Below are 24,515 nucleotides of genomic sequence, written 5' to 3' on the forward strand. Positions count from 1 at the left end.
TCAGTTTTGTTTAGATGGTACGCATTAGTGAGAAGGTCGAGAACCGCTGCTATAGAGTGTTGTATTTCTTAAATTTTGTTACTAAGCACAGTTATGCTTCTTAAAATGTATTGTTCTACAAATTAAGCCACAAGTACAGTTGATAAATCATTTTGTTGTACTGATATCTTGGTGATATCTGATTAGCTTACTGTCTTTGAATCATTGTTCAGATTGGGCATAAATTATGTTTTTTCTCTCTCTGAGTTTCAAATGTAAGCAAGAGGCATTGAAGGTGCAGAAATTTACTTTATTCACTATTCAACCGAGTTTCAAATGTAAAGAAATGACATAGAAGGTACAGAAACTGACTTAATTTGCTAATCAGCCGAGTTTCATATGTAAACAAATTGTGATTCATTAGGTGTAACTTGCCACTTAAAAGTTTTTAATTGTTGATACTTTTACAACTATTGCGTGCAGATTAACTAAAGGCATAAAAAACTTTACTGACACATAAAAACCACCATTAAACCACTTTGAAAGCGAAAAATAAACAATTTACCAACATATAAGAATAAAAAGCTAAGCTCAACCTTCTCCCCAAAATCAAATCTTTCTAAATTTTTTCTCTTTTATTTCATTTTTTTTTTTTTTTTTTTTTGTGTATGTAGTTACAAAGTTGACATAAAATGTTTTGAAATTTTTTCCTTTTTATTTTTATCTTCAGAAATCTATGTATGGATATAATTTACATTAAAAAATATTTTATGCTTTTGCTGTATTAGTTTTATTTGTATTTGTTAACTAATAAGCATTTTAAAACCTTTTATTTTAATAAAATAGTTTTCTTTGGCATTAAATTTTAGCAATACGTGTGCCTCTTTTTAAGAGACAAAACTTCCTTGTATTGTTTTATGAAATGTTGCTGAAGTAATGTAAAATACAGGGTTATTATGAAACATGTGATTCATTTTCACTCCCACTTTTCAAAAACTAATAAAAAAAGGGACATGTTAATTTTCCTTATAGTAAGTAACATAAATTTTCTGTAATGTATACTAAATTTTGTTACAAGAATACTTTCATATTATAATTTGTACAATGTATACATCTTTCATTATTCATCGGAGTATACAAGATGTTTGATATTGAATGGGACAAAAAGAATAGCAAAGTACAGATTCTGTAATTAAGCTAAAATGAATTAATTCTGAAACTAAAATTATATAAGTTTTATCTGTCAACAGCAAAAAAATCTTCTAGCTACAAAATCATAGTTAGAGGTATTGTCAGTTGAAATGGGACCATCCATGTGTGGGAAGCATAATATGTTTTGTAATATGCCAAAACATAATCATTTATCATTGTTCAAAGATATTTTGCATGAAATTTGGTAAAGAATCACAACATCGAACAGTGAGTAAAGCAGTTTGAGGACACAGGTTGTTTGTGTATGAAAACCAGCCCACGATGAACAGCAGCACAAACCAAAGTGGTTGAAAACATTCATGAAATGTTTTTACAAAGTCCCATAAAATCAGGAAACAGTGTGGCGTGTGTTACAGAAATGCCTACAATTCCGGCCATACACTTTTCAGATGGCATAAGTGTTAAAACCTTCTACAAACCACTGCATTCAGCTATCTGTGAGAATTTGTAAGATAAACTGGAGGTTTTTCGTTTCCCGATGTCTTGTGCCTACAGATTAAGCCACTTTTCATGTTTCTGGCAAAGTTAATGCCATAATTTGCTATTTTGAGGCATGGGAAATCCACATGGGGTAATGGAACTTGAGTGTGTTTCTTCAAAGGTGAATGTTTTCTGCATCATTTCCAACAGATTCGTTCTTTCTTCGTAGAAAAATTGATTAATGGGTGCATTAACCAAGATATGCTATCAGAGTAGTTGTTTCCTCAATGGGAGTAAGAGGTTGCTGGCTTCATTCTGCAGCAAGACAGTGCTCTACCATATTGGCATAAAAATGTATGCCAGTATAGTTCGACCGCTTCATCCGCGACCATGAGCGCAAACACATACGCGCCATTTGGACCAAATTATTCTTAAAATAGGGTGGAAGGAAGGGGACTTTTTTCCCTCGAGCATACAAATTCTCTCTTTTTGAAGAAGAGAAATCTCTCACGTGATCTTTCACGGCGCAGGTAATAACGTCCCTTTTGGACGAGTCTATGTGTTTTGGCAGAATGCCAGCCAAGGTTGTGTTTGAGACGGTCGAACTATACCTGAATGATAGTCTAGCCCAGGAGTATTGTAAAAGCATCATAATTAATTGAACCAAGACATTTAACCTCACACACACACACAATAAATAAATAAATATTCATCTGAAATTAAAATAAAACTTTTAAATTTTTAATTTTATATTATAAAAATCTGAAAGCTTTCAGATTTATAGGTACCGTTGTTTTCTCAGAATGCGAGAAACATGCATACATTTATGCAGTTTCTTCCTTATTTAATTTCTTTAAATACAATACAGGGCTCTTGTGGCAAGAATTTAAAAGGTGATTCACCATTTATAGTGAATCGACACAAAATGCCAAAACGAAATTAATAGCCCTTTTGGGTAAATTGCCCTTTTGGGCTTTAAAAAAGAAGATACAAATATCTAGATATATTATGTGGTTTGTTTTTGCCCATATAAAAGTAAAGTCGGGAGCACAGAATATTCTTGCTCATGCAAGCCGGCAACACTGCACTTTCTTGATTGCACCATATGATCACGTTATATCTCGCAACAATCTAACCTGGAACATGTACAAAGTTAGAATGATCTTTTCATTACTTATTCTGTAAAATGAAATGGTGAAATTTTCTTCATATTGTTGCCAAATTTTGAAAATCCATAATTTTCTTTCAAATCGGATAATGGTTGTCACATTTATGCTTGTCACAGAAATAAATGCCAGTCAAATCAGCAGCAAAAGTGACAATTTCTTTACCAGATTTATTAGGAAAATGCTTCCGTAATTTGACAAAAGCATTCATTACAATAATCTTAGTGGAACTGTATGATTGTTTTCCAGTTTATAAGATTTTGAAATCATGCACGTATGTCAAAGAAGCTGATGCCAGAAAGATTGCTTTCTTCTCCTCCTGCTCAGTGAACAAGTGAATGCTTTGTTTTTCTCATCGAGAGTGGAGTAAGATCGGGTTTGCTGGAATCTGTAGTTTCACCAGTAATGCCAAAAAAGAGGATGTCTTCCTATTGGCCATCTATTGATATTAGCAAATTTTTAAATAAAGTGTTGGATGCAACATAATCTATTTTTCATTTCGGCCTCTTTGCTCAATAATATTAATATTTCATAGTGTAATTTTTACAATAAGACATCTTGAAGTGGTAGAACTATATTTTACGGTGGATGCATATACTTTCTACTACTATATCCAGGGTTATCAGCTTAGGTTGACTGTTAATAAAGACATGTTGAAGTGCATAGATCCTTTGCAAAAGATTTGGAATGTTCTGGAAGGTTTTGCAGAAAGTATATGAGCAAGTGTTGCCGGCTAGATTCAGTCAGTTGGTTTATAATCTAAATTTAGTAAAATTAAACTCAGAGTTTCATATGAATAAATGGTGATATAAATTAGTTCATGTGGTATAGTTAGTGTTATATAACTTCTTGTTTGTTGTCTTTGATAAAAAATCTTGCGATTTTTTTTGCTGTTGTATCTTTGACAATGGATCGATTTTGGAACAGTAGTAAACGTAATAGTTAAAAAAAGAAAGCATGTCTTCAACTAGTGGCATGGCTATCAAGAAATGAAAATATCGTAAGTATGATAATGGTTATTTAGAGTTTGGTTTTACGTAAACAGAAATGAATGTTTAAGAGAAACTAGAATGTGTATTGTGTTTGAAAGTCTTGGCAGTGAAGTTTATGCTGACATGCAATTTAAAAGCTAATCACAGTGTGGTTAGGAAATCTTGAGGACTTTTTGCCAGGAAGTTAAAAGAACTGAAACAACAACAGCTAAGAAAGAAGACACTTTTTTTTCTTAAACTGCATGAATGCATCAAGACCAAGAATGCTCTTACAAGGTAGATTACAGAATCGTGAAATGTAAAAGCCTCATGACATCGGGGAAAGCTTGTTCTACTGGCTGCTGTAGATATGGTGAATATCATGGTTAATGAGTTTGCAGGGAAGCTGCTTTTAAAAGTGTCTTTGTCCAATAACACAATTACCGTATTTGACGGCATATAAGATGCACCCTTACTTAGAAGGCCACACACATGTAGATGTAGAAAAAGTTATGTGTGTCTATATCTTTATCCGGGCTAAAAATAGCATTCAGTATTGAAAGTTAACCTGTGTCCTTCATGTATAAGACGCAGGTAACTTTTTTAAGACCAAATTTAGGGAAAAAAGTGCGTCTTATATGCCGTCAAATACAACATATGGCAACAACATATGGCAGATGTTATAGTTGAAGCATATAGTTGAAGAAACAACATATGGCAGATGATACACACACTGGCCAATGAATTAGAAATCCAAGATCAATATTTTATTGGACCACCTTTTACATGGATAATTGCTCCAATTCATTTGAGCATCAAGTCTACATGCTTCTGGAGTGCATTTGTGTCCAGAAAATGCCATGCATTGGCTATGCAGCTTTTTAAATCTTGTAAATTAGATGGAAGAGGAGAGTGCTGTCGGATACGTCTTTCCACCATATCCCACACATTTTCTACGGAGTTAACATCTGGGCTGTGTAGTGGCTAAGGAAGGTGTTGAAAGTCAGACTGATGTTCAGTGAACCAATTTTGAACACTTTTGGCATGATGTATAGTTGCATTATCGTCCATAAAGTATCCATCGCCATCAGGATAAAATGCAACATTGCAGGGTGCACTTGATCTGGCAGTATATCTAAGTATCTTATGGCTATTTGTTTACCCTCAAGGAACACCAGGGCATCACTTCTATGCCAACAGAACATGCTCCATATCATGATACTCTGACCCTTGCACAGAGCGAATAAAGCAAGATGATTTCATGGCTTCATGGTGTTCTTGCCAAATTTAACATCTTTCATCAGCGCAAAATAAGGTATAACGGGATTCATCTGACCACAATATCCATTTCCAATCCTCAGATGTCCTGTATCTTCTTCCCTGACACCACTACAAATGAATTCTTGTATGTTGGACAGAAATGAGCGGTTTCCTTACAGGCGCTTGACTGTGCACTCCTATCCTCTGCAATTCTCTGCACATGGTTCAAGCTGAAATTTGTTAGGAAGTGCCTTGTCTTACATTTTGTGTCAGTTAAAGCACAGTAAAGTCCCTGTTCTGCTATACAGTTCGTTAGAGATGCCGCCGATCACTCTGTTAGAAAACTGTGCTCGAACTGCAGTTATGTTTTCTAGAAAAGGACTGTGGGTTCCAATTCCAGCTTTTGTAAGCCTTTGTTATGCCTGCTTTTGAGAATCCATTGAGATTTGCTGTGTTCGAAATTGAGGCTCTTGCTAAGGTGCACCAAAAATAAGCTCTTTATCAAATGGTGAAAGATCTTTTTTCCCATTTTACTTCATTCATCGTGAAAAGCACTCTTACACCTTACTTATACTATCATTCTAACCACATGTAACCCACATCATAAAAAAAAAATTTGAATACTTCATACCTAGCATTGTATTCAAATTAAAATCACAAAGACTTCTAATTCATTGGCCAGTGTGTGTATCAACGATCAATTAATTAAGAAACATAAAGGATTGGAATTTGGATTACAGCTAGATGAATCTACGGATAATATTATAGATGCTCATTTGATAAGATATCTATGATTTATAAATGGTAATAATATTAAATAAAACCTGTTTTGTAATAATATTACTGCAGGAGCAAAGGCCCAGAAACTGTTCGAGATTTTTGATACATTCAATATCTGAAAATATTTGAATTGTCCTAAGTGCAATGATATCAATACACTGTGTCTGGCTGCTATGATTCTTGATACATTCATACCTGAAAATAATTTGAATTGTCTTAAGTGTGTTGGTATCAGTACTCATGGAGCTCGCTCCATATCTATCTGTTATGAAGGATTTTAGGTACTTATTCAAAACAAATCATGAAATGCATTGTGGGCTCATTGCTTTATTCACAGAGAAGTGCTTGCATCAATGAATTCCAGTCCTTTGTTGAATCAGATGTTAGAATGTGCGGTGAAGGAAGTTAATTTTATAAAATCTCATACGCTGAAAGCAAGGTTTTTTTTAAAAAAACTGTGTGAGAATATGGGAGCAGATCTTTGTTGTATTACAACAGTGCATGATTGCTCACCTGTGGTAATGTTTTATAAAGTACCTTTGAATTGCGGCAAGAATTTTTTATTTTCCCTAAAGAAGGGGAGAAAGATGCAGAAGATTTTGCTGATGCCAGTGTTTTAATAAAACTGCCATATATATGCAACATTTCTGAAAAGCTGAATTCTCTGCAGGAAAAAACATGCATCTTTTGAAATCGATGGAAAAATATCAGCTTTTATTAAAAATGTGAAACTATGGAGAAGAAAATTGAATGAAGATGGAGGTAAAGATTAATTTTTAATAATGCAAGAAATTTTTATGTCAAATTAACTTGATCTATCTCTAGGTATAAAAACTATGTATGAAGGGCACTTATCACAGCTAATTATGTGGTTTGAGAAGTACTTTTAAAATGAAAACTTCAATAGGTTTGCATAGGTTCAAGATCCATTAAACTTTACTGTTCCATCTGAATTTACTTTTGCAGAAGAGAACCTTATCGAGTTATCTTGCGACAACAGTTTGAAAGCAAAATTTGGCAACATGGAATTGACAGAATTTTGGATCTCAATAAAAGATGAATATGCCCTATTAAGTGATAAGGCTGAATGGATTAAAATTATTTTTTAGTGTCTTATTTGTGCGAAGCTTTGTTCGGCAGTAAAGTGGAAAAGGAAATGAGGATGGACGTATCCAGTTTATTTCCACGATTTGAGAAAATATGCAGTGATTTGCTGGCTCATCTACTGTCTATCATACTATTTATTGATTGAACGTTAATAAATAAAAGAAAAAAGTTGAATAATAGAGATGCGAGGTTTTTTTTTTTTTTTTTTTTTTTTAAAATTTTTATTTTTATTTCTTACATATAATTAATTGGCTATATTTTTACTCTGGGTAGGGCGGCATGGAAAAATTTTAATTGAGAAAAAGGAGCTGCAACTTGGAAAAACTTGGGTACCACCAGTCTACCTCATCTCTGGATTGCCCATGCTTGGTCAAATGCTTTGTTGGCCATCAAGGTCCCCAGAGCTAAACCCTTGTGGTTTTTTTTCTGGTGTGTTTTTAAAAACAAATGTTCATGCCTCCATTTGCTCAGGACTTATAGCAACTGAAAGAGTGGATAATTGAAGTGCTCGAATCATTAACAAACGATACTGTATCTCAAGTGTGGCAGAATTTGGAGTACTGCATAGATATTTGCCATGTCACCAGATGGCCACAAGTAGAACTTCTATAGAAACTGAGATAACTATAGTTTCACTGTAAATTTAATTTATCAAAATAAAATAATAGCAGTGGTCATAGGTATGTTTTATTTTTGTCCCATTCAATATGAAACATCCTATATATCAGTGTTTTTCCTAATAATTTACATTTCTTCTTAATTTAAGGGGTATCAGAAACCCCTATATCGACAATGTTAAATTGGCCATTTTCGATGTACCTTTTCTCAAAATCTGCTGTAGATACAAGCTTGAAATTTTTTCTGTAATTAAAGTATACCTATCTGATTATACTGAAATGAGCTTTTGAAACATTTTGAATTTTAGAGTAAATTACAGGATATTTTGTTAGGCATAGTAAAATTTAGCACTTTTCTCACACAAAAAAATTAAAAATTTTTTTTCTAAGTTTATTACAAAAAGCTCATTTCAGTAAATATTAGGGAACCTAATAAATAAGCCATAAAAAGTTTACCTGTGTGCAGTAGTTCCTGAGAAAAGGTACATCGAGTATAAAAAAATCACGTTTGGAGAAAAATGCGTTTTTATGTAAAAATCCTCATTGATCAAAGCATGTAGATGACAAATTAAAACTAGATTTTTTTACAGTTCTAATTTTCATAGAGATTAAAGAATGGTATATTTAGAAAGATAAAAATGTAGAGAATTTGAAAATGCAAAAATCCAAAATCACAATTTTTTGAAGATTTTGGAGTTCCAACTCCCCTTAAGCTATTTTTGAGTAGTTTTATTTGTTTATATATGTTTAGGCGACCTCTTTTTTATATTATCTTTTCTTCATTTAATATAAAACATAAAATACGTTATTTGTTACTAAAGAATTAAATGTATTTTCATTGTAAACAGTTGTATGCAGTAAATCAAGTAAATATAGACAATGAGTTTGTTAATTCAGTAAATCAAGCAAATGTATCTGATGAACTTGTTAATGTATTTTATTTATTTTTTGAATCCCACTATAGTTCAATTATTTACAAAAATGTTTGTTTTTTTAGAAGCGTTCCCATTAACTCCTTTATAATCCCCTCTTTTTTTTAGTAGATGTTGCAATCTTTTTACATATGCAGAAGTTATTGCCATTAGTAAAATTACCATGAAGTGTGACTATTTCAGAATGCCTACTGTTCAATTTCACATTTGCATTCCTCAGAAAAATGAATATAATAATGATCAAGAACGGGGAGGTACTATTTTGTAAATCTTCAACACTATCAATAAAAAATTTCATCATTACTATTTACATAATTTTTCTCTATGATTACTTTTTCATCTCACATTTATCTGAGGAATTATTTGATCATCATATAAGTATTTCCTACATTTAGACTTCATTTAAGATTATAGAGATGATAACAAGAATAACTCACATGCAGTAAAAAGTACAGCATGGAAGGTTGTCGTTATTTTATGACTAAATTGCTGCTGAATTTACATATACTGATCGATCCACAGGAACTGTGGCTGAGGTTTAATTAAAAAAATAAGTGTAGTGTAGGTATAGTTTTTTGGGTAGCTTTTTCTTACAACATTCTACTAACTTGCAATAAATTTTATTTCAGTTCTAGAGTTGATTTTAAAGCCTTTTTATCATTAATTTTGTTTTGTCTCTAGTCTCATGACAAATATGGGATCTACATTCTTTCACACTATACTAAAAAAACTTTTCAATAAACTTTTTTTCACTTAAATATTAATATTTATTTATTTATTTATTTATTTATTTTTTTTCTACTTGAGTACTGAAATTTAGAGAAATTATTTTCGCATCTTTCAAAACTTAAAACACTTGACTAATTCTTTTGAATTTCTTAAGGCATTTTTCTCAACAACCTTTTAACATTAAATTTTGGCTAATTTTAAATTGTGTGCTTCTCTTAATGTTTTATGTGTACGAGTTTTCAATTATATGTACATACGTATATTTTCCCTCCCATATGTACAGAAATGAATAATGTATATATAAGAGTGCAAGCCAAAACAGAAAGTTGCCTATATGGTTCTCTTCATGTTTCTTTTAATGATTATACTACAAAATGCCTTAATGAAGAACTTGTGCATCAGAAATATGCTTATTATAATGAAGACTGCTGGAATAGTGGTAAGTCACAAAAATATACAACTGTTTGAAATTTAAATTTGTAAACTTCAGATTTCAGTATTATACCTTGAAGATTCATCATTCAAATTTTAAAAAGATTAAAAAACCTAAACATTTTAAAATAGTGAAATTTGAAAACAGAGATAATGTTCTAAAATCTGATCTTCATATTCAGATTTCAGTTTAATAGTTGAAAATGTTTTAAGCTAAAAAATTAAGAGTAGCCTGCTAGTTTAAGAATTAGCTCACAATACAGAGCATAAAATTCATACATTTTGAATCTGTTAAAAACAGGAGTTTCAGATTTCACATAAATTAATATTGGAAGAAATCATTTTGTGTTTATGCAAAAAAGAAAAATTATAGAATAGAGAAAAAATATAATTCTTTATACAATAAAGAAAAAATATAATTATGCAAGATGTAATAGTGCATTTTCTTACTGGATCTCCTTGCACACTAAGCCGGTAATAATTTCTATTTCACCAGGACACAAAATTTACTTACTGCAAACAGTACTTTGTGTACTAGTGTGTAGTACTAGTGTGTACACTAGTGTACTAGTGTACTTTGGGATGTTCAAAAGGAAAAAATTTAAATGAATTTTAATTTTTGTTTCTATTTAAGAACTTTAATTAAGAAATATTCTCATTTCACTGCAATTTTTCTGTACTGTGTTTTTCAAATTTATTATTTAAGAATTAGATGTGATGTTTTGGATCATTAATTATTGTTTATGCACTTGTTATTTGGGGCAGAAACAATTGCATCACAAATAATTATGAATACATTCTTTTACAACTTTTTTCTATCTATGAAATAGAATAATACTATCTCATCAATACAAATCACATTGTACTTAGTATTTATTAAATTCTGAAATAAAGGACAATCTTTCATTCGTAATAAAAAAAAAAAATTCTTGAAATTCAACCTTAAACTTCAGAATGTAATTTGCTTTTATATAAACTGTTCTTAGTAGGTTTTCAAAATTTTGTCTTCTGCATCAAATGTAATGATGCTTTTAATGAATAAGTCATTTTGTATGTTCTGTTGGCTTCTTTTTTTGCCGTGGTATAAAATTGTCATTGAATACCATCTTCAAAACTGTTTAATTTCTTAATTTTTCAGAGAAATTGCTACATTAAGCAAAATGATATTAAAAAAAAAAAAATAGTATAGCTTGTTCCTTTGTTATAAGCAAGCTCCAAATTTCCATCATAATTAAATGTATTGCAATCCTGTTAAAATAATCAAACCTATGTTGTTAGAAATTTATATGGAAAATATAGGAAATAGTGCAATATCAGAGATGGGGATTGAAACTATATTTGGAAATTTATCACATCTGCCCAGCTAAATTATCCAAATATTATTTATCAATGAAAATATTTAATTCTTTTGCATGATTATGATTTTCCTTATAAAATCAAAACTTAATTTGGAGTATTTTGTAAATTTTTATCTATTTCGCATGCGACTCATGAATTTAAGTAATTTATTTGCCAAAGCAAACATAACTGTAATTTATTATATCAAATGATAATATTGTAATATTATTGTTATTTTTTGTGTAATATATGATGACTGATGAATAGTATAATTTTCTCTCTTTTTTAAAAAAGTGGATAAAATTGATTCAGCTGAAAAATCTTTGTCCGAGTCAGCTTGTGCATCTGAGCCTTTGTCACCTAGTGATTCAGTTTTCAATACCCCAACTTCTAAGAATGTAGCAAATTCCAGTATTAGAAGTATAACTGAAAGCCCTGTGGAAGAAGTAAGTCTTAAAATAAATTTTAAAATAAATATTTTTCAATACATTTTCTTTCAAATATTTTGATTTCTATATTCTGTATTGTATGTATTTTATACCCTTTTAAACATGTATAAATTTATTGAATAGAATTTTATTTTGTTGGTAGCCAGAAAAGAATATAAAGTAATCCATGTAGAAAGCTCCATAGTCTCTGGTTTCATTTTAGTTCACATTTGTATTAGCTCCTTAAATAAGTAATTTGATCACAATTTGTTCTTGAGCATGGGCCATCCCCCTGCATTGAATGGGAATAATGCATATTTTTTTTAGCTAAAAATTGTAATTAAAAAGATTTAAAAGAATTACATATTTTAGAAATAATTACTTTTATTTATCAACATTTTCTATACTTTTTTCTTGTCTAATTTATGAAAAATGTTAAAAAATCATCTAAATCTAAAAAAATGTAACTGTAACAGACTTGCTTTCTGCAAAGAAAATTATAAGCTGTGAAGTTGCATTTAAAATTCATGTTTCATACACCGCTAAGATCTCTCTTTACAAAGTCTTTTTTTTTTATACATACTGCATACCTCCTTGTTTATATGTTCTTGATTTTGTATGGTAAAGTTTGGAAGATGCTTAGCTACAAGGTGTATCAGTAGATGGCTTGCTACAGTATCAGTCTTATGTTGTCTTCAGAAGCTTGCTGGTTTTTAATACTTTTTTCAACATCCATATTCAGCTAACTATCTTTGCTTTACTACCATATTCTCGCATGTTAAGCTGCACCCTTCATTTTTATCTTTATTAAAAAAAAAAAAATTAAAAGGATAAGCCACAGGTAGCCTTTCTACCTTCTACAATATTTTTTGGAGTAAAATAGCCGACATGAAATAATACTAACCATATGCTGGGATAAATTTCTTGTAATTCATCAAAGAGAACATGCTTCTATGTTTAGCATCTCTTATTCACTGCCATTGCAGTGCCCTTAGAATAGTTGCCCTGTGCTACCATATCACTATTGGTTAGTACTGATATCCCACAGCATGTAATCATCAGAGCTGCCTACACTTCAGAAAATACTTTTATTCAAATTTTGGTATTTATCAACATTTTCCATACTTTTTCTTGCTTAATTTATGAAACATGTTAAAAAATCATCTAAATAAGAGAAGAGCATATATTTACTAGAAAGTCCGGCAGTCATACGAAATGAACGCTGTTCTAGATATTATAAATTGTAATTAAAATGATTTGTGCAAAGGTGTCTGTTAATTCAAACTGAATTACCCAGGGCAGGCATCGAAGATGCCCCTTCGCTTACTGCTCCAAGGAATTTTCCCCTTCTACTTGCTTAATTGCTTAGAGTAGAGTGCAATGAATGAAACGACTGGAGGTACATTTCTTAAGAGCCACCACTAGCTCAATCAATAAAGGTGATTTAAATAATGAAATGTTAATTCCCATGTTAAAGATCTCTCTGTACACAACATTTCTTGTGTAGATCTTTCCATCATTTTTAAGCTCGCCTTGCAGAGGACCATCCATTATTTTTAATTTTACGTCCGTTCTTTCATGAACTCTTAAACAGGTGACATAAAGTTGACCGTGTCCAAATGCGGACTGAGGTAAAAAAATGCCAACACGCTAAGCGTTTGACCCTGAGACTTATTGATGGTCATAGAAAAGGCAAGTTTTGCAGGAAATTGTCTACGTCTCAATTGAAACGGCAATCCTGTGCCGTGGCAACTTCACACCATTGGCTAGTACAGTTACGCAAGCAACCAATAAACTTTCGGAGACAAACAGACACTTAAACCACATATATATATGGGGTGAAGTAACATTATTTCCTCCGAAACGGCTGGCTCCCAGCCTTAGCGAAGCACACCGTTGGATTTCGTAGGTCCATGGCACACTATTTTGACCATTTGCTTCTTGGGACTTTAATTAGACGAGATATTAATTAAAAACTAATTTTCCCCTACGTTTTGCCTACATTTTCCACTTTCTCTTTTGGGTTTTTCCTGTTAGAAGGATTTGGCTATGTGCCAGATTCTTTTTTCTCGAATATCTACAGAACGGCGCCGAGCTGAAATTCCAGATGTGTATCCTCGGTTTCCCAAAAATTCTCCGAATCCATACATATTGTTCTCATTTTCATACAGCTTTAATCAGCCTAGATATTAATTAAAAACTGTGGAAACCTTAATTTCCACGCTCATTTTTCCGAGTGGCAACAATAAACTATCGGCAACACACACTTTAGCCGTTTATATATATTGTAACGAAAATTGCTCCTTTCGACCGAGCTCCTCATCCTTAGCGGAGAAGATGCAGGACTCAAAACCCGAACGTACCGGGTTCGAAACCCACCAACGGCAAGATGCCTGATAATTAGTTTTTATATAAATTTCCTTCTTGTTAATGTTATTTTATTTATGTAAATTTCTTTCTTATTCTTCCAGAACATTCCAAGTTTGGAATGTTCCAGCATGTTCACCAACTCTATATAAGTAGCTTTTCATTCAGTTCGAGTTAATAAAAAGTCTTGAGTTTAGACTTGAGTACTTGTCTGTTCATTTGTAGAATCCCCTCATCTACGTGACAATATAAAGATTTTTTGAGTTAAAATATTAGGAATGAGTATATTTAATTCAGAAGTCAAACAACAAAAATCAGCATTATATTTTCAAATTTTCACAGGACTAGTTTCGATGGTTTTACTGAACCACCATCCTCTTTGCATTTTTGCAACTGAGGATGGTGGTTCAGTAAAACCAACGAAACTAGTCCTGTGAAAATTTGAAAATATAACGCTGATTTTTGTTGTTTGACTTCTGAATTAGTATTTGTTCGATGTGTTATTGTGTCTTAATTATGAGTATATTTGTCAAACCTACTGCAAATAAATAGGATGGATGTATGCATCAAACATACCTGAGAAATTAACCAATTAAATTGCCATAAAAAATATTTTTCTTCAAACTTAATTCCTGCTTCACAGTTCTAGAAAAGCATACTGTGTTATGTAGTTAGAGACAATATTGTTTGTGCTTTGTTAACTATGATTTAAAAAGGCTTGTGAGTTTATGTTTCAGTTAATAGCTGTGTCTTGTGGCTACTATGTAGATTTTTCTCCGCTTTAATTTACTCTAATTTTGAGTGGTAAACTACACAGGCAGATATAGAATGAGTTAGATCTGCCTGTGTAGTTTACCACTAAATCTAAAACTGAATCTAAAGACGTAGAGTATTACGGTGAAGGATTGATGATAAGCATAACTACAACTCATGAAGTTAAACTAGGATTTATTTATTTACATTAGAATGAAAAGAAAAGTAAAAAGAATTTTGTCAAAAATTGTCAAAACATTTTGGACACGTCTGTCCTTAATATCGTTCACGTCTCATCTCATCTGACCACACCCTAATCTAGATGGCACTCTTACATAATCTTAGTTACAGTTCCCACATAATTCGGCCATCCGACATAGTCATCTGCCTTCAGATGACAAGAGCAAACAGTGAAATTTAACATATAAAGTAAAAAGAAAAAATACTAATACTGTTAATCTATAAATGAAAATACTAAATTAATACAGATAAATGGAAATACTAAATTAAAGAGATAAATGAAAATAATATTCTATCTGTATCTTCTAATAACCACACCTAGAAAAATAGAAAAAAAAATAATAGTTATTAATCATAATCAAAGAAAAGATGGATAGGATTCAAAGTCCAAAGATGTAGATCAGTTCATATGAGTAACTATGCATAAAACACTAAAGTTAATGTATAATATGTTCTGATGAAGTCCAAGGTTTCATAAATTCGGCACAAGTACTTGTTTTCATAGGTCCATCGAAGAAACCACATTTTTCCACATCATAATTGTTGTTTGGCTTGATTTTCACGATTTTATAAGGTCCGAGAAACTTGAGTTTCAGTTCAAGACCAGGTCCATACTGTATACGCTTGATTGCCACCAGATCATGAAGCTTGAACTTACGGGATGGTTTACGTCGCAAGTTGTAAGTTTTATGATTTTCAGCCTAGACTTTCAAAATCTGTTGTTTAGCTTCCTTGCGAAGATCCTCACAAGCGTTGACGAAATCTGACTGGATCTCTGCATTTAACAGCTCTGTAATTTTATCATGATTAGCAGATTTCATTTTAGTTCCAAACATGAGTTCGAATGGAGTTGTGTTGATACTCCGTTGGTATTTTGAATTGATCACTTGCTGAACTTCACCGATGTGTATATACCATTTTGACGGATTTTGAATCGATAATTTGGAAATAACAGAAATTATGACCGAATTCAATCTTTCAATTTGTCTATTGGCACGAGGAAGTCCTGTAGTAATTAGAATGTGCTGTATATTGTGGGTTGAACAATAATCTTGAAAATCTTTTGAAGTAAATGCTGATCCATTATCTGAAATTACATGCGAAGGATTCCCAAAGACAAATTTTTGATTTTCCAATTTAGATATTACTTCGGCGCTATCAGTAGATTTTGTCGGGTAAAGCCATACAAACTTTGTGAAAGAGTCAATAACAGCAAATATATACTTGTAATTTTTATGAGTACATCCTTGAAAATGAAATTTACAAATCTTTGAAATACAGAAGGAGAAGTACAGAGACCAAAAGGTACTCGTAGAAACTGATATTGTCCATTATGTGTGACAAATGAAGTGTAATGGCGGCTGTTTTTGTCGACACTAACATGGAAGAAAGCATTTTTTAAATCGATTGTAGTGAATGTACGAGCATCTTGTAGTTTATCCAATAAGTCTTCTATTAAGGGTAAGGGATACCGAACTTTTAACTATTTTCTTGTTTAATTTCCGAGAGTATACTCCATACAAACTAGGGTTGACGGTTTTTTTTTTTTTTTTTGCGTACTACTACAACTTGACTAGAATATTCGGAAGAACAAGGTTTAATTACGCCGTCAGCTAACCAAGTTTGACTTTGCTTGTCTACGATGTCTCTTTTGACAAAAGGTAATTGTCGAGGTCTGTGAAAAATAGGTGTTTTATCTTTTACTTGAATAGTCCTCGCAGTGTTCGTAGTTTTGGTATTAAGAGGTCTGTAATCGAATACAAGATTTTCAATGAGTCTAACTTGTTCTTTTGTAGCAGTAGGATCTATTTCTAGTTCAAATGTTTGATTAAGGGAAATATTATTGATGTACACATCTTCCGGATCATTTTGTTTAACAACATGTTTAGAAATATGAACACCATCTTTGTTTATGTTAACTTCACCCAGTTTAAGAACATCCATGCCAATTATAGCGTCAAACAGCATTACATTACTGTCTACAACATAAACATTAGTTGTAAATAATTCCTTATCTATTAAAATATCAGCTGTAAAATAACCCATTGGTTTAATTTTGCCATTATCAAAGCCATTGAGCATATTATGAAATACACATAAAGCGGAATTCCCGATTTGTTTATAAACGTCGTTAGACAGAAACGTTGCTTCGCTTCCGGTATCAGTGATAGCGGTGAGTGATCTACCATTAATTTTTATTACTTTATGGAGTATTTTTGGCGCATGAAAGTTGATTGATGTGACAGCATTCATTTTTTCAAATGTTGGACTGTTGTTTTTGTCAATTTGCTTCGGAGTTTTCTTAACACAGGTAAAAGATTTATGACCGAAGTTTCCACAAGATAAACATTTGGGTCCGCAATGTTGGTCGGGACCAAATTTAGATAAATGATCAAATCCATTACAATTATAACATTTACATGACTGGTAATTACTGGAATTTGCTGAGAAAACTTTTCTGTCACGTAAAGCTAAAAATGTAGATTCACGAGATTGAATTTCGCATTTTAAAAAAGAAAGGTCAGAAATTGTTACATCACGTTTTGAATATGTGTTTCGCTTAAAATCTAAAACAAGATTTTCTGGCAATAAATTTAGAACAATTGAAATCAAAAGTGCACCACAGGATTTTGAATCCTCTTGCAGTGAATCTAAATTTCGTATAGAGATATTGAGCTCATCATATAACTTTCTCAAAGCTGGAACATTTGAAGAGTTTTTAACACTTAAAAAAAAGTTAAAAGTTTACTCATAAAAGAATCAATGATGATATCTTTTCGACCAAAATGATCTTTAAGTACGAGGTGTATTCGGAAACTAAGTACCGTTTTGAAAAAAAAAAAAAAAAAATAGTAAAACAATTTTTTTGAATCCAATTTTATTTTTACATGAAAATACATGTCTTAAACTATTTTTCAACATAGTTTCCGCCAATGATCAAACACTTGTCATAGCGGGTGACCAGTTTTTGTATACCATCGTCAAAGAAACTTCCCGCCAGTTTCGATAACCACGACTCCACAGTCGTCAGATCCAAAGTGCTTGCCACCAAGCTCGCGCTTCATGTGCAGGAACAAATGATAATCGGACGGTGCCAAGTCCTGGCTGTACGGCGGGTGATCGAACTGCTCCCAATGAAACTGTCGAATGAACGATTGAGTGACACCAGCAGTATGGGGCCGAGCATTGTCATGGAGCAACATAATTCCTTTACTGAGAATTCCTCTTTGTTTGTTTTGAATGGTACGCCTTAGTTTTGTTAAAGTCTTACAATATCGTGTCGCATTAATGGTTTCACCTCTGGGAAGAAATTCAGTAAGCAAAATGCCTTTCCTATCCCAGAAGACAGTGCACATGATTTTTTGTGATGACATTGTCACTTTGAACTTTTGTTTTTTCGGAGAATGAGTGTCTCCACTCTATCGATTGTTGTTTCGATTCTGGTGTGAAATGACACACCCATGTTTCATCACCTGTCACAATTTGGTTTAAAAAGTTTTCTTCCTCATCACTGTACCGCGTGAGAAATGTCAGGGCACTACCAAGTCGCTTTGTTTTGTGAACATCAGTGAGCATTTTTGGAACCCATCGGGAACACAGTTTGCGATAATTCAAGCGGTCAGACACAATTTCGAACAATTACGTGGAATTTATGGAAATGCCTCTGAAAGAGTTGTCATTGTGAAGAGTCTGTTCTCATGAATTGCTTCATCAACTTTTTTTACCAAATCATCGGTGACAACAGAAGGCCGACCACTCCGAGCCTCGGCGTGGACATTTGTTCGACCTGCATTAAACATTCTTACCCACTTTCTCACCATTCCATCACTTATCGCGTATTCACCGTAAACTTCTGTCACTTGACGATAAATTTTGGCCAGTTTAACATTCCTTGCGTTCAAAAATTTAATCACAGCACGAATCTCACAGTCAGCGGGAGAACTAATTGTCTTAAACATTTTAAATGTGCACAGCAAACTGAAAACACAACAGAGCAACCAAAATGGCGACAATTGAAAGTCAGTGAACAAGAAAGACTAGTGCGCATGCGTAGGACGCCTACCACAGCGCTGCGACGGCACTAGAAAGAAACGGTACTTAGTTTCCGAATACGCTACGTAACTGTACACAGCTGTCGTAATTTTTATCAGTTAACTGAAAACCAGATACTACATTTAAAGCTCCTCCAATCAAATATGTTTTTAAATAGGCAAACTTTTCAATTTTCGAAAGTGAATCATTTCGATTGACAGTGGTTTTGAACGAATTCCAGAATTTATTCCACAATTTCGGATCTCCTGAATACGGTTTGATTGTTAACTTAGGTAGTTTAACAGAAGAGGGCAAATTTAAACTATCATTTGGAGTATTTAACAGTTTTTCAGATGTCGACGAGTTAGTAAAAGACTTTCTGTTTCAATAAGTGTTTAAGTTTGTTAGTATACCTAATACATTTTTCTTGGTAATCAGTACTAGTGTTTACTTTTTCCTCGACTAAGTTTACATCAATGAAATGTTCAATTTGACTATCTGAGGACTTAAGTTTATTCATTATCTCTATTAAAACTTCTAGATGTTCGTCTAAGATATCACATGTAACATTTTCATCTGCTAAAGTAACATCAATTTTTGAAATTAGTGTAGAAGTTCTGCTTCTTTCAATACTACACTTTCATTGTAACTTTTCAAACTTTTCTTCTGAAGACATGTTAATTACTTGAAACAATTATACAGTCAAAATAAAATTGATAAATGTTAATTGCTCACCTGTGATCCTTTTAGGTGAACTTTACTAATCCAGATGGCACAGTCCAACTATGAGCTCGGAATCAAAACTTCTGACACCAAAATATGGGGAAAGATTGATGATAAGCATAACTACAACTCATGAAGTTAAACTAAGATTTATTTATTTACATTAGAATGAAAAAAGAAGTTAAAAGAATTTTGTCAAAAATTGTGAAAACATTTTAGAGACGTGTGTCCTCACTATCGTTCATGTCTCATCTCATCTGACCACACCCTAATCTAGATGGCGCTCTTACATAATCTTAGTTACAGTTCTCACAGTATTGATATCTTAAATCTGTAAGTTGGGCATTGGTAATTTTCTTTTATGGCGGGCACTAGCCATTTTTAGGCTTTCACTACTACTAAGGCCAAAAGCAGTGGTCATTTTATTGTGGGGGCACCTAACATTCAGCCACTGTTTATTCCTATGAAAGAACATACAATTTACATCCATGCCTTCTTCTCCAGGATTCAAATCCTTGCCTTTCGGTATGGCAGTTGTGGTCACTAACCATTTTCCGTCTGGGCGGCTTAACTTAATATAATAAATTAAGTATTGGAGAAAGTGCAGTGAATTAATGGCAAAGGACTTGAAATGGGAGAACTGAAAAAGTAATATCAAAATGCGTAGTTGTTATAGCACGAAATAATCAGCAGACCAAAATGTTGCAAGTGAATAAACTTCCACTAAATTTTTAGATATTGTATAGAATATTTTACTGCTGATCAAATCTATAATGTGGATGAAATGGGCTTAAATTTTAAGCTGCTTCCCCCCCCCCCCAGAAAGCACTCAGGGCACCATAATAAACATCCAGTAATGTTTTCACTCTATTAATATAAAATAATTGTATTATATGTATTAATATAAAATAAACATTATAGTTGTGTTATAAATTATCATTTCCTTTTAACAAAATGCTGTCATTAGCATTAGTTGAAATTACTAAAAAAGCTATATGGTCTGATGTTGAAAATTCATTTGCTGTGTTATGCTTGAACTCATTTAATAACCATAGAAAGTAATTCAGTTTTACTTCAGAACAAAAAATTGGAATTAAAAAAATTAATAGATATTTATATACAGATGTATATGTTAATTATGTGTGTAATAACCTATTAATATTCTTCTTTTAATTTTTAACAGCAAACATCTGGTTCAAGAATATTTCAGACTCCACCTCGACATAGATCTTCAAGACTTACTTGTGATAAATCTTCCAGTAGCTCTAATGCCTCAGTGTGTTCTGTAACTGAAAATTTAAGCATAGTTTCCAATAATTCTGCTGTAATATCACCTTTAAATAAATTGCATAAAACGAAGCATCCTCCATGTAACCAAAAAATTCCTAGGTAAAATTGCTCTCTTTATTATGCTCCTTCTCACATATCATTTTTAAATGTTAAACTTTGGCTTGAATGCCAAATGTATATCAAACACTGCTCTATAAATTTTAGTCTCACAGAGCTAAATCTCGTTGCTGGAAATTCTGTTTTTAGAAAAACCATTGTGCAGTTATTAATTTTCATCCGTCCATGACAGATCTTTTGTTCTGAATGTCCTTTCTCATACATTTCAAAAGATCACAGCAAAATGCTTCATTGACTGTCTGACTTGGGGAGAGAAATTCTGGGTCCACTGTCCCCTAGTATTATCAGCTTCACTTGGCCTCTTTGGTCTTAGGAAATTAGAATTTCCATTACAAGACATAACTATTGTTACTTCTGAAGTTGAAATCTGGATTCTCGGATTCTTGTTTTGATTATAAAAAGGAACATTTAAGTTGGATCACAGAAGGGGCTAGATAAATTTCAATTAAAGACATCTAGAGTGTATTGTGATCATGGTAAATACTGAAATTTGGATGTACTGAAATTTGGATGTTGGTTATTTTTGAAGTAATGGCGTGAAGTTTTATTTTGTTAAATTTATAAAATTTGGTTGTCTCTTCTTATTCTTTTTAATACACTTAGTACTTAATAAGTGACATAAATTGCCTCTATTTTGATGTAGTTGTTTGTAATTTCATTTGCAAAAATTAATAATTTGCTGAAAGTGTTTTGAAATTCCTTGTGTTGATTAAAGAATGTTTTTCCTATGATGAATACTTATGGACTTGTTAGAGAGAAAAAAGTACAGTACAAAGTCTGAGATCTGAACTTATTGGGTCTTCAGTGATTCTGGATATTAGATCATCAGTTTAAATCTAGTGAGATGACATGTAGAAATTATAAAACGTAAAAATAAAATAGTGATTTTAAAATATCAGACAGTGATTTATGAAGTAATGAAGCATTTATAACCTTAGAGAAATCAAAATTTACAAAGAAAAGAAAAGAGAAAAAAAAAAAAAAAAAAAAAAAAAAAAAAAGCTCAATATTTGTTTACTTTATTAAACATTTCTTTCAATCTAAGTTGCTTCATTGCATTTTCATTCAATTTGCTTCATTTTTTTATGCTAATACTTTTCCTTTAATTCTATAGATGGACGTAATTTCTTGTTCAGTTACAAAGGTCCATTGTTAAAATCCTGTAATTGCTGCATCAAGAATTTCTCTTTATTATTACATTGCCAGTTAATGTTTTCATGCTTAACAAGCTCACTATTGGTAGCAATGTTTTCTCAATTCAAGAACCATACTACGGATTTCACCACCCATTAGTTGATTGATGGTTTAGGCATTGTCATTGCAATTAGAAACTTCTGTTTTATCATCTTCATAACCATTTTTCCACATTTTTTTGAAAATTCCATTAATTGAAAATTTTTACTTCTTATTTGTGATATCTGAACATGTTCAAATGTGCAGCTATCATCATAAAGCTTAGCTTGTGTCCACTAAACACTATTGGCAATGTACGATGAGGCTGACAATTAAAGACATGCTGCGCTAAATTTTATCTTGCTTCTGTCACATGCTGATGAAGTTAAGCTTGAATTATATTAGTTATTTATTATACATAGGAGTATTTCCTGTGCATGATCAAGGCTTATCTGAGTCTAGAATAAATAAATTTCACATATATTTTGAGGTTTATCAAAGGCTACAGATTTTATGGCCCTGCGCAGTCTCTATGGATCCTAAATTCTACTGCTAAGCATCTTCTTAATTATAAAATTTTATTGTCCCTAAACTTTGTATTCCTGTGCCTTCCCTAAATTCTAAAAATTTTTCCATCCCTTAATTTTGTTGCTCTGTGCTTTTCCAAATTTTGAAACTTTTGTCTTCCATAAATTCAGCTGCACTAGCTCTGGCGCTGGTCCTCGGCTTATCTGAATAACAAATGAGTTAAACTCATTTCAGGCAGCACTAAACATAATCTTTGACCTGAATATAATTTACAGAATCTATTTTTTATGCATAAAAAAAAATTTCTGTTAAATTTCACCCCAACAGTATTTTGCAGCATTGTTTGCTGGAAGTTTGGAATCATTGTCAAGTGTAATGTGTAATGCCAACATAAAAAATTACCATGATCCTTGGTATTCAGTTAATAATATTAAAAAAAAAAATGTCTACACATTGCCATGCGAGTCATTTCTCAAGCTGCAGTTTGTTGATAGTCATGCAGTGATGAAAGCAAAAAATAATAAATAATGATTTTCCAGATGGGTGTCAGTGCTATGGTGAAATTCAGAAGCGGGATTTTCCACACTTTTTTGAAAAATATCAAATTTGTTAGTATAAAACATTAAAAATTCTCTGAGAAAAGTAAATAAGGGTTGTTGGTGATACAGATGTTCAGATTTTAGATCATTCCAGATATTGGATGGATTCTGGATATTGCGTCTTTCAAACTTTATACTGCATAAGTGATACATCAAACTATTGTATCAGAATTTTTTTTATTTTGTGTATCCTTATTATTATCACGGGCTCCGCCCTTAGGCACGTTCGCCGGGACTCGAACTTCGGATCGAACTACCAGTGTCCAGCGGCTTTTACCGCTTGGGGGCCTTTATTTTGTGTATCCGGGTGTATATTATTACAGTGTCATACCTGCCAACTTTTACAAATTTTTCGTAATTTTTACGAAAATGCGTTTGTTTTTACGATTTTACGATCGTAATCCATTTTTTACAATTTTTTCCCTTTTTCAAGTGTTTTTAGTGATTTTTGTTGAAATTTTAGAATTTTTCGCCAATTCAGCGATTTTTGCCAATTGCATCGTGTTTTACCGCCAACTACCGACTACTTCGAATCCAGTAACCTGCGGTTTTTCCCAACTCGCCGCTTAACCAGCCAATCCAATGCGCTGAACTTGTTTCTCCCACTCTTCTTTTTTGTGGGCGCCAGATTATTTTTTGCGCGTTCGCTTCAGCAGCAAGAGAATTACTCAGCGAGTGTGGATTGTCGCTTTCTGTTTTTTTTTCTTTGCACGTGCTACGAATTTTCTTAACACGTCGTTGTTACGAAATGAGTTCAAAAAAACCGTATTCTCAATATTTTCGGCCTGCCTACAAAGCCAAACTTCCAGCAATTAAAGAATCCTTCAAAGGAAATAACTATGCATTTTGTAACGTGTGCGTGTGTGACTTGATAATAAGTCACGGTGGAAGAAGCGACATTGTGAAGCATGTTAAGTCTAAAAAGCATGAAGTTAATTCTTCGGCTTCAACAACGTCAAAGAAAGTGGATGATTTTTTTTTTTTTCAAATTCGGCTACGAATTGGGATGCCGATGTCATTTTGGCAGAGTGTTTGTTTACTGCATTCCTCATAGAACACAACGTGCCGCTAAGCACTGTTCTGGAGAAGATAGACTTGATGTCCTCATTGGTACCTTAAAAAGAATAAAAAGAGCTGATGGAACACCAAAATATGATAGACTAGCAAGAGTTTTATGTGCTATTCTCTTATTCCACTCGGTAACGCTGAGTGCGAGAGAGTCTTCAGTGTTGTGAAGAAAAACAAAACTATGTTTCGTTTTTCAGTTTCACCAAAAACTCTGAAAAACATTTTAATTGCTAAATGTTATGAGGAAACTAATT

The 24,515-nt window shown here is 32.4% G+C and overlaps 1 protein-coding gene across 10 annotated transcripts in view; it reads left to right on the forward strand.

The window, feature by feature from the left end:
- LOC118187598 (putative ATP-dependent RNA helicase TDRD12) overlaps positions 1-24,515 on the forward strand; it is a 342,589-nt gene that overhangs the window by 65,504 nt on the left and 252,570 nt on the right. For 9 of the 10 annotated variants that reach the window (XR_015043602.1, XR_015043603.1, XR_015043601.1 and 6 more), the window contains exons 8-10: positions 9,457-9,612; positions 11,238-11,389; positions 20,670-20,875. Coding sequence is in view for 6 of the 10 variants with exons in the window: in XM_085825776.1 (XP_085681902.1) it covers positions 9,457-9,612; positions 11,238-11,389; positions 20,670-20,875 (514 nt within the window). In the remaining 4 variants the exon portion in view is untranslated. The remainder of the gene's footprint in view (positions 1-9,456; positions 9,613-11,237; positions 11,390-20,669; positions 20,876-24,515) is intronic. The other variant, XM_085825780.1, reaches the window with a different exon arrangement.

This window comes from Stegodyphus dumicola, chromosome 10 (assembly GCF_044657685.1).
Source record: "Stegodyphus dumicola isolate Sdum_Otavi_A_Nest chromosome 10, ASM4465768v1".
NCBI lineage: Eukaryota > Metazoa > Arthropoda > Arachnida > Araneae > Eresidae > Stegodyphus > Stegodyphus dumicola.